Source organism: Cyprinodon variegatus, unplaced genomic scaffold, assembly GCF_000732505.1.
Source record: "Cyprinodon variegatus isolate N-32 unplaced genomic scaffold, C_variegatus-1.0 Scaffold514, whole genome shotgun sequence".
NCBI classification, from domain to species: Eukaryota; Metazoa; Chordata; class Actinopteri; order Cyprinodontiformes; family Cyprinodontidae; genus Cyprinodon; species Cyprinodon variegatus.
Window position 1 is genome coordinate 178,151 of NW_015150967.1, and position 14,880 is coordinate 193,030.

The 14,880-nt window shown below is 38.3% G+C and overlaps 1 protein-coding gene across 7 annotated transcripts in view; it reads left to right on the plus strand.

Annotated features, from left to right (window-relative positions):
* Nucleotides 1-14,880, plus strand: part of fat1 (FAT atypical cadherin 1) — a 97,011-nt gene that overhangs the window by 70,757 nt on the left and 11,374 nt on the right. For all 7 annotated transcript variants that reach the window (XR_001481705.1, XM_015390805.1, XM_015390804.1 and 4 more), the window contains 10 exons: nucleotides 316-549; nucleotides 6,144-6,530; nucleotides 7,876-8,090; nucleotides 8,872-9,009; nucleotides 9,189-9,332; nucleotides 11,301-11,498; nucleotides 12,115-12,708; nucleotides 12,976-13,198; nucleotides 13,285-13,416; nucleotides 14,480-14,637. Coding sequence is in view for 6 of the 7 variants with exons in the window: in XM_015390805.1 (XP_015246291.1) it covers nucleotides 316-549; nucleotides 6,144-6,530; nucleotides 7,876-8,090; nucleotides 8,872-9,009; nucleotides 9,189-9,332; nucleotides 11,301-11,498; nucleotides 12,115-12,708; nucleotides 12,976-13,198; nucleotides 13,285-13,416; nucleotides 14,480-14,637 (2,423 nt within the window). In the remaining variant the exon portion in view is untranslated. The remainder of the gene's footprint in view (nucleotides 1-315; nucleotides 550-6,143; nucleotides 6,531-7,875; nucleotides 8,091-8,871; nucleotides 9,010-9,188; nucleotides 9,333-11,300; nucleotides 11,499-12,114; nucleotides 12,709-12,975; nucleotides 13,199-13,284; nucleotides 13,417-14,479; nucleotides 14,638-14,880) is intronic.

Sequence of the window (14,880 nt, forward strand, 5' to 3'; positions counted from 1 at the left end):
AGACTTGCTTATTATGATTGCTAAGAGGCTCTGGAGTTTTCCACCATGGTTGTGGTAATGCTGACTGTATTGCCTCCCAAGATGCTTTCAAGCTGCTCTTTGCTGCCAACTCTAATGTTTTCCTTCCTTCCGCTTTGCCTCTTTCTATCTGTTCTTGCGCTTGAATAATTTATTGTATTTATTTTCCTTTGTTATATCCTGAAACTACTAGTTGCTTGAAATGTCTTACAAGATTTTATAAAAGCTCAATCTTTGACCTATATATTGTGCTTGTCAGTTAACACAGTCTTATATGTATGTATTTCTACTCTCCAGGTGAATTGAAGACACTGCAGCCCCTTGACAGAGAGGAACAAGATGAGCACAAGTTCAGAGTGCGAGCACTGGATGGAGGAGGACGATATTGCGAAGCTGAAATCCACATCACTGTGGAGGACGTCAATGACAACTTACCTCATTTCTCATCCGACTCTTACTCCCTCACAGTGTTTGAGAACACAGAGACTGGCACATTTGTTGGAAAACTGCAAGCACATGATATTGACACAGGTAAGGAGATTTTTTTTTTTTTTGTACTTCAACAGAAAGCTGAGTCCGTTGTGGTCTGATACATGTGAAGTTAGGTCAGTCGCTTAATGTCATTTTAATTTAGCTTTATTTTTAAAATGTCACTGAAAATGAACAGTTGGTATCTATTTCTAAACATTAGGCCTTATTTTAGAGAATACCATTTAACATGCTTTCACATTCCCACAAAAGAAGTAAAAATTTGCTGTTTAAATGCAATGTATAGTCATTATAGCCATGATTTTCCCAGGTACAAAACAAGACTTTTTCATTTTCTCGGATTTATTCCATGGGTTGTCTTTTTTTCAAGAAAAAGTTTAATGCATCACTTGACACCAGTTTTTTTATCCATCTTTTTTATTTTCGCCACAGACGTATTTCAAACTGAATATAGTGTGAAAAGGTTCTTAGGTAAGAATGAAAACTTGTCACGGTTTGAAAGATCCTTTTTTCTTCCATCATCTTCATTGATTCATGAAGGAATCCAGGATCAGCATCTCCTGCAGATTATATTTTTCAGAGCTTGAAGAAAAGTTACTGGAGTTAGAAAAATGATCTATGGAAAAAAAGAAAACAAATGAAACATTCTTTTATCACTCACCCATTGAGCCATCCATACATCCAATTTACATTTAAGGCTGACATATTGGATTTGTAGGTGGGACCATCTGTCTTTTCTGTTTGGAATTCCATCTTTTCAAGATCTCACATTTAAAATGTTCAAATTGAAAAGTGGACATGAACGTCTCAATAAAATGGCATGTAAAAAAAGAAATATCACCATATGTTCCGGACTATAAGCTGCTACTTTTTCCCACGCTTCCCAATTTTTTTCCCCCAACCATGCGGCTAATAAGAAGATGCAGCTTTTCTGCAGATTTTTCTAACCGCCAGAGGGGAAGTCAAAGTTGGAAATGGAAGAATAAAGGACTAATTTTAATTTAGCACAAGAACATGCTAGCAGCAGGCATGACCGAGAACAAATGTGCCTAATTCACACATTTTGACATTTATTTTCGGCAATATAGGCAACGAACCAAGGAAGAGACTGGGCTCAACTCCTAAAGAGCTGACGAAGCCCCATCTTTCAGTAGAAGCTCTTACTAGTGCGAGCCAACAAGCTAATGGGAGCTAGCTGTCTTCTACACTGGGGGCTATATGTAGAGCTCCCCCTACAGGTTTGGTGGGAGAAAATTTAGTAGATATCAGTGGGTTATAGCCCAGTGGGGCTTATTTATGTACAATTCCAGTTTTTTAAAATAATTAATTGCACAAAATACCAGAAAATACGGTAATAAAAACATTTCCAGCCCATAACAAATCAATGTGCAACAAATTGTTAAATAAAATCTTTTCTAGTTGAACTGACCACTCAACCCATTTTATATTATAGCCGAATTTAAACGTGCTCACAAACACGCAGATATTCCAGCAGAGACCAAAAGACAACTCTTGATTGGTTGCCTTGACCAGGCACACACAGAGGATGGCAGGAACACTCTACCCCTTGATCCACAGTCAACTACATTTCTTTATTTGGTACTTTTTCTTCTGTAACAGACTGTTTTTGGTGCCAGAAGTACTTGTCATGCATGGAAATTTTTGTTTCAACTATGCATCCATTTCTACCCAGATTGAGAAATGTTCCTTGGCTACTTTTACAACTGACTGTATAAAACTTTTATTATTTTATCTACTCACAGTATGATGTGGAGTAATTTGGTTTTGTATCTGTAATAGATATTATCTATAAGCTGAAACTCACTCATAGTTGTTTTGGATTAATCAGGAGTGATAATCACAATCTGTCACATTTTATAAGACAAATTAGCAACACTTTTGGAGGATACAAGGTGTGTTTACTGTCTTTATTAGAGCTATTAGATTGAAAATAGTAAACAAATGCCTATATATGTTGTTGAGATCTGAGCATTGTATTAGTTTTTGCCCTCATAAGTGAAGAAAATATCTGTAAATAACAGTCTTATAATGGTCTTAGCACAGGTAGAAGTTTGAAGGAACAAAATAGCATCACACAACTTTAAAAAGAGGATAGAGACCGGCACTAGAAACTAGATTCAAGTTCAGAAGAAACAAACCGTTAGAATACTTAGTGTTTAGTTTTTTTTTTTTTCAGCAAGTTGTTAAAGATTTTAATAGCTGTAAGCATGAAGGATATGTTGCAGCGGTATGTCTTACAGTGGACCCTTCAAAGCCAGAAGAGAATTTACAGGATTGTCTTAGTTTAAAAAAACATATTGTTTATGAAATCATTTCTACAGTTTTCTAGAAGAGTAACAAGGACAAAGCTGGCCTTCTTTATTAGCCTTGTCGAGCTTTTTGGCATTATATCAGAAGACATCCCACTCTTCACAACAGACTTATTGTAGATATGCAGCATCCTGCTGCAAACACTGAACTACCTAACTTCTTAAAAAAGTACCTTTGGTCTAACCTTTCTGGGCTTTACAGTTGCTACTCCATTTGAGTCTGTTGTTTAGGTGAGAATTGAAGTATTTATACTCCGTCTTCTTTACACCATCTTTGTTTCCTACTGTGGTAATAAAAGATAATTGGTAGAAAATAAACTTGCAAATTACTTGTGAGCTGGTCTAATAGTTTAGTCACACAGAGACACTAACCTCAGGTGATTTCCAGAATGTACTTTGACAGTCGATCTTTACTATTAAGGCGTTTACACATTCATCTTGGCTCAGTGCTGACTCGCTGTGCCCTTATTATCTTCTCGCTGTAGAGCTGCATTAGGCTAAATGACATGGGGGAAGGATAACAAATGTGAAATTTTATGAATGATCAACCCCTAAAATTAAAAGCTCCATTACACTCTAATGAAATTTCTCTCTCTTCAGGCTAAATTCTCAAAGGGGAGGATTGCAATTTTCCATTTACCTAGCGCATCACCATGGGGGCCACATATTTATCTCAGGCGTCTCCTCCTTTCAGTAAACATTGCCAATCACTAAGAGGCTCACACATGGATAGCTCTGAGAGCTTAAAACCTTCCAATTTAATAGCCATTGGAATTACTTGAGATTTTTTTTTTCTAGCAGACTGGTGGACCTGCCTTTCCAGATTGCTTTCTGAGTTTACTGAAGCAGGACAACCAAGCTCGAAGAACCGTTTCAGATTGTTGACTGACAGAGAATCAACTCTCTGTCTCGTTCTATTTTCTTTGGGAGTGAGGCTGCTGACAGAGTGAATAACATGCCTGAAAAAGGCCCCTTAGAGTCAAATGATAAATGGTGTAAACAAAGCTGGCATTAAGACTTCTTGTTGCGCATGCTTGGTTTGCAAAAATGCGTTTTAGATTTAACATATCAAGGACGAGAGCAATTTCAGAAGTGGAGGAAAAAAACAATGTACACCCTGAAGTTTAGCCAGAGGCAGGTAGAGATATATTATATTTATATATTTAGAGTAAATTTTTTGTTTGTCTGTGTAGTATTTCTTGTTTGCTACAAGCTTCAAACACTGCACATTTGACTCAGACACTCTCGTAGAGAGCCAAAAAAAAAAAATGTAGGTTTGACCCAGTTAACACAGCCTTCAATCGGTTGTCTTTCTACTGAAGCATGAAATTTTAAAATCTAATATAATTCTCCTCCTCAGAGAGAAATATTGCATTATACCCCATACTTTCTGAATTTTAAAAATGGACTCATTCTTGGCACTGCTTGCTGTGTGCCACAGTCTTTGTGATCTCTCTATGATGTCTGTTCCTCACCCACATAGTTGCTCTCCCAGTTCAGCCTCCCGTTACAATCTCTGAGAGGCAGCACTTATCAGTGCAGAATGATTATAAACCAGACAGAGACACAGAGCCAGACTGGTGCCCTTGATCTGTGATAAACTTCAAAATTCCCTCTCTGATTCTGCTTTTTTCTTTATCTCACCACCTGGATTTAAGTGTATCTCTTTGCCCCTGGCTCTGCAATCTTATTTCCTTTATTCTGCTTCTAAAGTTCTACTATTTTGGGGGAATTTGAATGTTTCTTTAGTCCCAAGTAAAGTCTTTACAAACTCCCTGCTTTTTTTAACCTATTATTGGAGAATCTCAAATACTTTGATTGTTAATAGAAAAACGATTTCACAAATTCACAAACTGTTTAAAAAATCTTTTATAAATTGCATAAACTTTTGAAATCATATTCCAGTCTAGCTTTAATTTGTCATTGTTAATTCATTCATTCACTATCTTTCACCAATGCACGATTCGACCACTATTCCCTCTGAGGCTATAATTACCACAGAACCAGGTGGTAATTATAGCTGCTCCAGTGAGTTCTGGGTCTTCCATAGTGTCTCCTTGCATCTACCTCTTTCTTGATCCCACTATGGGAACAAGAAAACGCAATACTTGAAATTCTTGAAGCAAAGACCGCCCGCCGGCCTAGGGGGACAATGGACATTTTAGGAAAACTACTATAGGCATTTGAAGTAATAGAACAAACTGTGCTATAAACAGCTTTCATGTTTGCTTAAATTAAGCAGGTCTTTTGTCTTTCTAAGCTGATGAGGACACCCTGCATGTGATATCAGCAGCCATTTCATTTTCTGTTTATACAGTAACAGCTTAATTAACCAAATGTTTTCAAGCTCTGTTTAATTTTCAAGATTTCAGCCCAGGGACAAAGATATGCATCATTAAAGTAATCATATAAGACAATACGGGCAGATATATTATAAAACAATTCTCCTAAGTCTCATCAAGCAAACATTTTCTAAATGTTCCTATCGGATGAAAGTGATGAGAATCCATATAACGGGGTTCCCTACGGTCATCTCCCCAGCGTTATAATGAGATCTAGACAGGATGGAGGGCACTCACCTGATAAATGGGACTATAATAGCATATTCCAAATGGAGACCACCTGCAGGAAAGGATTATGATTATTATCGTTATCAGTCTTTGTCTTGTTGCTGGGTACATCACACTTGTGGGAGGACATGAGTTATGAAGATGGCGTAGATCAGGCTTTTACAGCTGGTGTTCACAAGCAGCCAGTGAACCATGGATCATTTACAGTGCTTTTCAAAGGTATTAAAACCCCTTTAAATGTTGCATATTTTGTTTTAGAGTTACAACCACAAGATGCAGAGTATTTGAAATGGAGCTTTAGTTATGAACCAACACAAAAGTACTTCCTAATTGCAAAAGAAAACACAATGCATTTAAAAATCTTGAGGGACGGTCATTCCCTGAATAAAATTAAAACCTTTTGATGATCTCAGAAAAAAGCTGATTTTTTTTTTTTTTTTTTTGCATTATCTGAAAAAAATGTCATTCTCTCTGTGACACATTTCAGATTTTTAAACATGAAAATTGGTTCAAAAGTAAAATAAATGACAGGACTTTACAGCACCGATGAAGCAGCAATTAACGGGGGTTAAAAGGAGGATGCTTGTTCCCGTTGATTTAAGGGAGGGATGAAATTCTGTCAGACACTCAAACCAATTAACTCTAAGCTTTTAATGGAAAAAAGAGGGGTTGCTTAAGTCCCATTAATGTTTCCATTTTGGAAAAATCACTGAATCATTATTTTTGGTCATTCCAGGTCTTAATAGTGACATCGTCTACTCCTTGGCTGACTCTGCTGACGGATTCTTCTCCATTGACGAGCAAACCGGTGTGATAACCCTGGAGCGCCCACTGGACCGTGAGGTGCAGTCAGTTTACAAACTGAAGGCTCGTGCTAGCGACCAGGGCTCTCCACGTTATTCTTCACTCTGTGAGGTGATAGTTTCAGTGCTGGACATCAACGACAACCCACCGGTCTTTGAGCACCGCGAATACACAGCCAACCTGTCTGAGGATGTGGCCATGGGAACCCAAGTTATAAGAGTACAGGCATCAAGCCGTGATTCAGACGCTAACGGAGAAATCTCCTACAGCATCATCAGTGGGAATGAACATGGCATGTTCAGTGTGGACCCCCGCACTGGTAAGTAAAAAAAAATGTTTTATTGTGATCTGTCATTTCATGTTTCCCAAATAGAAGCTAAAGGTTTGAGCTTCAGTTTTGTTTTTGATTTCATCCAAAAACTATCAGCTCAGATTTGAATAAACTTACTGGATTATTTAGAATCAGTTCATCAAACTGGTGCCGTCTAAATTTCTGAAGATGATATACGTCACTAATCTGTTATTAATGGAAACATTCTTCTTCATGATATTACTTGTTAAGCGCAAGAAGAAATGTTTCTGATAATAGTATTTGCAGTTTCAACAATCTCATTATCATCTAATATTAAAGCATCATCTACAACGAAAATATGAAGAATGATTCAATATTGCAATAGCTCTCTTCCACAATAGTTGCTAAAATGTAAACAGAGCAATTTAATAAAGTGATCCTCGTCATTTAGGATTGGGTATAAGGGGATACCAAAATAGAATAGGTTTGACAAGTCTATATGTAGTGTTTCATGAGCTTGTACAATTCTGATGTATTATAAATGGTAAAATTGCATTGCTAATAAAATGTTTTTGTTTTTACAAATAAAATTAAAGATCATCAATCTCAAGCTATTCTAAAAACTGTTCAGCATAACATCATCCAGTTCACCTTTGACCTACCTTTGATCCTCTTTCACCTAGAAACAGTTAAATGCAGTCAGGACGATAACAATGAACCCCTCATCATGGAAAGATGTTTCTATGGTTTTCTTTTTCCTACCAAGTACCTTGAATACAGACAGGTTATTTAAAAAGATTTTTTCAGTGCTTCTAAAAGACTTTGCCCCGCTAGTTTTTAGGTTTTAGTTTTTAATTTGGCATAATTGGGAGATTGCTTTAAGTTTTTTAGACTTGTATGTGGATACTAGGCTCTGACATCCAGCATTTATTGACCACATCTGCTACTCCTAACAACTGCTTGGGTTAACTTCACCAGATAATGTAATTCTGTAATTTCCCTCTGGGATTATTAAAGTATGTCTGATACTGATTCTGATAAAGATAAAGATAGTTTGATACAAACAGTGGGGATTTTTAGATTGCTACCTTTAAATCTTCTTACAGGAGAACTGTACCTCAGCAGGCCTCCACTTCCTATGATAGATTCCTCAGAAATAAAAACCTAAACAGTAATAAAGCTGCAGTTTTTTGAGAGGCTCCTGGTTACACACTTGACCTCATTTCAACAGATTTTTTTGTAGAAAAAATTGCCATAAGATAATTTTGTACAGAAAACATTTGTGCTTTGATCTATACTTCTTTTTTTAAGCTACATTTTGAAACATTTGATTCTTTTAATTGAGTAAGCACAAATTCCTGTTCCCTTGCAGGTGACGTATTTGTGATTGAGGCACTGGACTATGAGGCCTCCCATGAATACTACATCACCATAGAGGCCACAGATGGGGGCTCCCCTCCACTCAGCGACATTGCCACTGTAAATATCAACCTCACTGATGTTAATGACAACCACCCAGTCTTCAGCCAGGACATCTACACTACCGTCATCAGTGAGGATGCAGAGCTCGGGAAGACAGTATTAACGGTAAGGGCGTTCATATTTTTTCAAAAACAGGTATGAAGGGGTTGATATGTTTTCATAACTCCTAATTTTCTGTCAGCCATGTTCTCCCTCTGCTGTTCATTTCCTCACTACTTTCCACATATTATTCGCTTAATTCTCTATCAATTATCTCCACCTGTGGCAAACGACCATCTGGTGCAGCAGCTAAATTAGGGGCATACTGTCATTAGGGGCATGCTAAAACCCAACAGACATCCTATATAGTGTAAGGTATGAGTAAACTTTAGTCAGGCACACAAATTGAGCCCCACTCACAGTCTGTTATCCATCTATCTCAGCTACTTGAATATAAATGAACCGTCAAATATTTGTTTTTAATGCATGCCATTGTCTTATACTTGTAAATCCTTTCTGTGAGCTAATTTCCCCAGGGATCCCTTTCTGAATTTGACATTTATTATGGTGTTTAGTGTTATGCATATAGAATTTGTTGTGTGTGTGTGCTGTGTATAAGTAAAGCTGCAGGGTTATAACAAATCTGCCGTGGCCCTTTGAAATTTAGCCAAGTTCAAATTCTGTGTTTTATGATGTAAGAAAAAGCTTAAAAGTGAGAAGGAAAATTAATAACACAATTACTTAATACAATGAAGCATGTATCATACACAATTCAAGTGAAAACAGTTTTTTTGCATATCTTTGCTCCTCCAAAGGCAGACTTACTATTTTTATCCATTTTTCTTACACTGACATAATAACAGAGAGTTGTTAACTGAATTATTATGGGATTTTATTGAACTCTAAGGTGATGGCGGAGGATTCTGATGGACCATCCTACAGTCACATTCGCTACTCCATTGTCGATGGCAACCAAGGCAGCCCATTTACCATGGAGCCGCTACGAGGAGAACTTAAAGTTGCTCGCCTGCTGGATAGAGAGAGAGTGAGTGGAGCAGCATTGCTGACTGTTTTTAATCCATTGAGGAAGTTATTGCAATCTTTGCATAATCCAATAGAAGTCATGCTAGTCTTAATTGCAAGAGTTGTTCTGTGACCTACATTATTAGTCCGAAAAGCAGCTGCGTTTATTTACAATGCATTCTTTGTCTATGTTTCCATCAGACTTCAGGGTACACTCTGAAGGTGGTCGCCGAAGACAATGGGGTGCCTCCTCTGTCCAGCACTGCCATAATCAACATCGACATCTCAGACGTCAATGATAACCCGCCTCTTTTCTCCCAGGCCAACTACAGCCTCATCATCCAGGTGAGAGGGGGAGGAAGCAGAGAGTGTAGATTGCTGATTAGAGTGAAAAAGATAGATCAAGAGGGAGAAAGAGACGATGGGGCTGCAGGAGGGATTGCAGCCGACACAGAGAGGGATTAAGAGAGAAAAATAAGGGAAGGCTTTGCAAGGAGAATATCAAGAAGCAAGTAGGAGGATGAAGGAAGAACAAAGGTAGGAGGAAGGAAGAATCAGGGGTACTGAAAGACAGAGGTTGAATTTAAAGTGCAAAAATGCAGATCAGGGATGAAGGGAGTGACTGAGAATGAAATCTGCTAGGTGCATGGATGAGAAGGGATAGCTTATTAGAGTAAGGGGGATGGATGTGAGGCATTAAAGGAAGGTACATTAATGGAGTGGAGAAAGCTTGGTAGAAGAGTTTTCTTCCCTGCCCTTTTAAGAAGACAAAGAAGAGCAATACGAGGTAATAAATGAGGGGGTCGATGCAATAAAAATAACTGATGAACAAACTCACCATTTGTGCACATTTAGAAATCATGTATTTCTATCATTAGGATTGTCATACTGTTTCTGGAAAGGGACTGTGACTAAAAAGGCAGAAGCATGGCACAAGTTGTAGAGTTTTTATCGATGTTTGCCCGCTCTGGTGACATGTTGAAATGACACCAGTGTTGTTCCCACACATGGAATGAGAGGAAACCTACCACATTCTGCCTCTGCGGCTTCACGTGTCATTTCTTAAGATGCGTAAAGTCATCTGAGATATATATTTTTAAGCTTTAGATACTGAGGTTATTTTAACTGGAGCTCCTTACCTTTAACAAGAATAGGGCAAGCTTTGGGTCTCTTTTTATTAACAGGGCACATCTGAGCTCCCTTCATTTGTGAAAAATTTCTCCAATATTTAATATTGATCAATGTCCAGATTACCCTTTTTTATTGCATGAGTCTACGATTCGGTTTAAGGTACACTTGTGGCTAGTATTTTGTGCATCTTTAGAAGCAGTAATTTCTCTCGCTAATGCATCAAAAGCAGCATAGACACAACAAAGAGATCAGGTAAACAGGAGCGTAAAGCATGTCACATCCACGAGCAAACCCAGAGAATGTGATTCATATCAATATCTCCCGAACTGACCTATGGATCCCATAAAGTCAACTGTGGTAAATAGAGCTTCTTATTTTACACTTTGTGAAATGGGACGTGAATGTGAAAGAAAAAAAAAAGTATCCATTCTTTAGTCATAGTTTTATTGTAAAACTTTACATAGATTTATACATAAATGATTTTGAATACCTCTGACTGGCTTCAAATTCTAAATATATATTTACAGTATGTAACTAATGCACAGTAATCATGGAAACTTGTACAGTGCATCAGACCTGAACGTTCCTAAACCATTTTACTGGTTCTATAGTATGCCCAATTAGGGGTTGATCAAAGTAGTAATTCCCTAAGATCAAAGCCTGAGAAAGTCTCAGGGTATATATATCTGCACACAGCCTCAGGAAGATCAATAGTTTTTTTAGCACTTTTTTAACACAAATGAATGTAATAGTGAGGTTGAATGTAAGGGATTCAGCAGAATACAATAAAATACAATTAAATAGAATAAAAAAATAAACACAAGATGTGTAAACAAAAAAAGATATTACCTCTCCTTTTGTCCATTTTAAAAACTAGAAAGTTCATCATTAAAGGTAACATGGCTACATATAAAAGCTCTTATGAAAACCTTCCATCACTCACCAATTTTACAGCATAGAGACTTCATTGGCCTAAGAAACTCATAAAAGAAATCAGTTGTTCACTCTTTTAAAAAATGTAAATGGCTAAGTTTAAAGGATTATATATATATAAAGATTCAAAAGATTATGCTCTTTAAGTGCCTGTTTAACCACAAAACCACCACATTTATGTAATAGAGAAAGCAATGATTCAGAGTAAACCCTTTCTTTTGATTACAGCTTCCACATCTTGTCTTACAGGAGAATCAACCAAAAGGCACAAGTATTCTTCAGCTGGCTGTCAGTGATCGAGATGCATCACATAACGGCCCACCTTTCACCTTCACCATTGTGGATGGGAACCATGGCGGAGCTTTCCACATCAATCAGCAGGGTTCTGTTGTGACCACAGGGGTACTGAGCAGGAAAACCAAAGAACACTACCTACTTCAAGCACAGGTGAGTCACAGAGCCAAGGTGATAAAGGTGGGGAGTTTGCAGTGATTTAACTGTCGAGCTGCAGCAGACTACTGTTCATCTACATATTCTCCCATCTGCCTACCAATGCTTTTCTTTAAGCTTCTCAATCACCTAAGTTTGCCAGAAGTATTTACTAAGAGTCTGTAGCACTGAAGGAAACCTAATAAGAATAGCTGAATATAAGAAGACATTAAGTCTTGAGTGCACCTTATAGAAGACTACTGTAGAAAGAAGACAGCAGCTTTGATTTGGCCTCATTCCGTGTTACCTCAGTGGAAGGAACAGAGGAGGAATGTGTGGGCAGATGGGACATGAAAAGTGTGATGTCGTTGTGCACACAAGATTCAAGCTCAAAGTTGAGTCATAATAGTTGTTTTTTTTGTTTTTTTTTTCACGCTAAACCAAATACCAAAATCTGTGAAAGTGTGGTTGTTAAAATGTTTGATCTCGTTAATGTTTTGTTGGATCTGTCTCTGGAGCATTTGCGATATGTGGATGTTGTTAACTGAGTGAATGGGTGAGGAGTAGAAGAGTTAGATTGCCCTCTGGTGTTGGAAAAACAGAAAAGCTTCATAGTCTATTTTTTCTTGTGCAGGTGTCAGACAGTGGCAAGCCTCAGCTCTCCTCCACTGCCTTCATCAGTGTGCGCATCATTGAAGAGAGCATTTATCCCCCAGCTGTACTTCCACTGGACATTTTTGTCTCTGTTGCCGGTGAGGAATACCCCGGGGGTGTCTTAGGAAAGATTCATGCCACTGACCAGGACATCTACGACACCCTCACCTACAGCCTCGCTGCTTCGGCTTCGCCATCTGTGGATAAGAGTGCAGCATTGTTTTCAGTGTCATCCTCAGATGGCAAAATTATCGCCCTGCGGCCTCTGGATGTGGGCCACTATCCTCTGAATGTGACAGTGACTGATGGACGCTTTACGACTCCCGCGGACGTCAATGTGCACATTCGTCAGGCATCCCGTCAGGCCCTGGACAACTCTATAGCGGTGCGCTTTTCAAACATTGCCCCAGAAGAGTTTATTGGGGACTACTGGCGTAACTTCCAGCGAGCGCTCAGAAACATCGCCGGGGTCAGGAGAAGTGAGGTTCAGTTAGTGAGCCTTCAGCCTGAGCAAGGAGATCTGGATGTCCTGTTGACCTTGGATAGATCTGGCAGCCCGTATCAATCCCAGGAGGTAAGTTCCTTGAGGAATTTCATTTTTTTACCTATCAGATGTGTTTTGTTTACATAATGTAAAAGTCATTGGTCTAAATTTAAAGAATGGATGTTTTCAGGTAACTTAAAAGCAAATAAAACCTATTTTTTCCTATATCTATTCTAAATTTGTACCCTTCTCAGTCATTGCAGTTCTGTCTTCAAGGCCTGCTAATCTACAGATAAAGAAACTCTTAAGTGGTACTTATCATTCTGTCTGAGTCTTCTCCTGTTGATTATTCCCCAGGTCGTCTTCCGCAAACTGAACTCTTCTGCGGCTGTGATCGAGGACATGATTGGTGTCCGCATTGTGCGTGTGGTTCAGAAGCTGTGTGCTGGGCTTGATTGCCCGCTACACTTCTGTGATGAGGTTGTCTCCCTGGACAAAACCAGCATGTCAACCCACAGCACTGCCCGCCTCAGCTTCGTCACCCCACGGCATGTGAGGACGGCCTCCTGCCAGTGTGACGGTAATTTAATTACACTAGAGTATATGAAGGGTTTTTTTTCTGTTTAAGTTCCTGTTTCTAACTGTGACAATTGTTATGACATTCAGGTGGCAGATGTCCTGTGTTGAACAACCTGTGTGAAAACAACCCCTGTCCAGAAGGGATGGACTGTGTGGCTGACCCAAGAGATACTGTTTATAGCTGTGTGTGTCCTGAGGGCAGGAAGGGCAAATGCTCCGGTAAGAATGCTTCTCTTTTTATTATCCCTCATCACACCTCTTACTATCTTTGATTTTTTTTATTCAAATTTAAAATGATTGTGTCACAAATGTGGGTTAAATGTTTGGCTTTATTTTTAGTATATATTATTTTAGATTATTCCAACATGCTGTCTATATTGTCCATCTTATCTCTAAGATACAAGAACAATAATGAAATGTTTCTTTTGAGCAGTCATTACTGAGTATATATAGAGTAGACGTGATGGCATGACATTTTCTTGGTAATGGCATTAAAACCTGGTCTTGTTTATTCAAATATAAACAAAAGGATTATGGATATGGCATCCTTAAATGTCTTTAAATGGTTAGCGTGGTTAACACAGCTATAACAGTCTCTGTGTGCATTCCTTAGATAATGTAAACCCTTTCCCTATTTCTGAGATTTCCAAAAGACTCATTTTTAATGACAAACTGAGGTTAAAACAAAAAAAAAAATGTTTGCTTTTATGCGATTTAGCCCTTTCTTTAATCTCTCGCAGCCTGGATGACCTACTGCTACTTGAAGCCTAAACAATATGAAAGATTGCTCCCACTTCCTTCAGGAATGGCTTTTACACTCAAGCCTGTTATTGTCCCCATGAGATTGTAGTACTAATACTGGAACAGTTAGAGTAGGAAAAATCCATATAAACGCCTTGCTGATTCCTTCCTACGTCTATTAAGAATATCTCAATGCCTTTTGGGAACTGTGGAAAAACCTTTATGGTTATAGACAATGCACAAATGATTATTAAGCACTGTGAGAATATTGTGACTTGCTAAGTGCTAGATGCTAACAATGCTAAAGTACAAAATTGTTACGGGTGTTGCTAACATAAGTGAAATAAAGGGCTATTAGACTGCACTGTATCACATTTTGTTTTGAATTAAGATTCTGAATCATTATTATGTAAAAAACAAACAAAAAAACAAACAAAAAATTGCTGTGAAAATGAACATCTTGATTTCTAAACCCAGTGTTTTATATCAGCACCTCTGCTGATCTTGCTGTTCTAATTGAATGTCTTTTATCTTTTTACAGATGGCCACTCACTGACATTCAGTGGAAATGGTTTTGTGAAGTACCGTCTGATGGAGAATGATAACAAAGAGCTGATGAAGCTGTCTCTGAGGCTCAGGACCTTCTCTAGCCATGCCACTGTGATGTATGCCAAAGGGACAGACTACAGCATCCTGGAGGTGTGTAGTGACTCATTTTGCTGTATCTCATTATCATCTTCAGACTTATAATGTGTGCCGTCTTAACTGCCCAACATCACCATATCTAAAGAAGAGAATAACATAAAACAGACCATGCCCCTTTCTGAACCCAGTCAGCTATTTATATTTTAGCTGAAAAGCTTGAAAGACCGTTTAAAGGAAGAAAAAATAAAAACATTCCTGTGGATTTAGCATTAGCGACGTAAGCAATTTGCCGCAGTT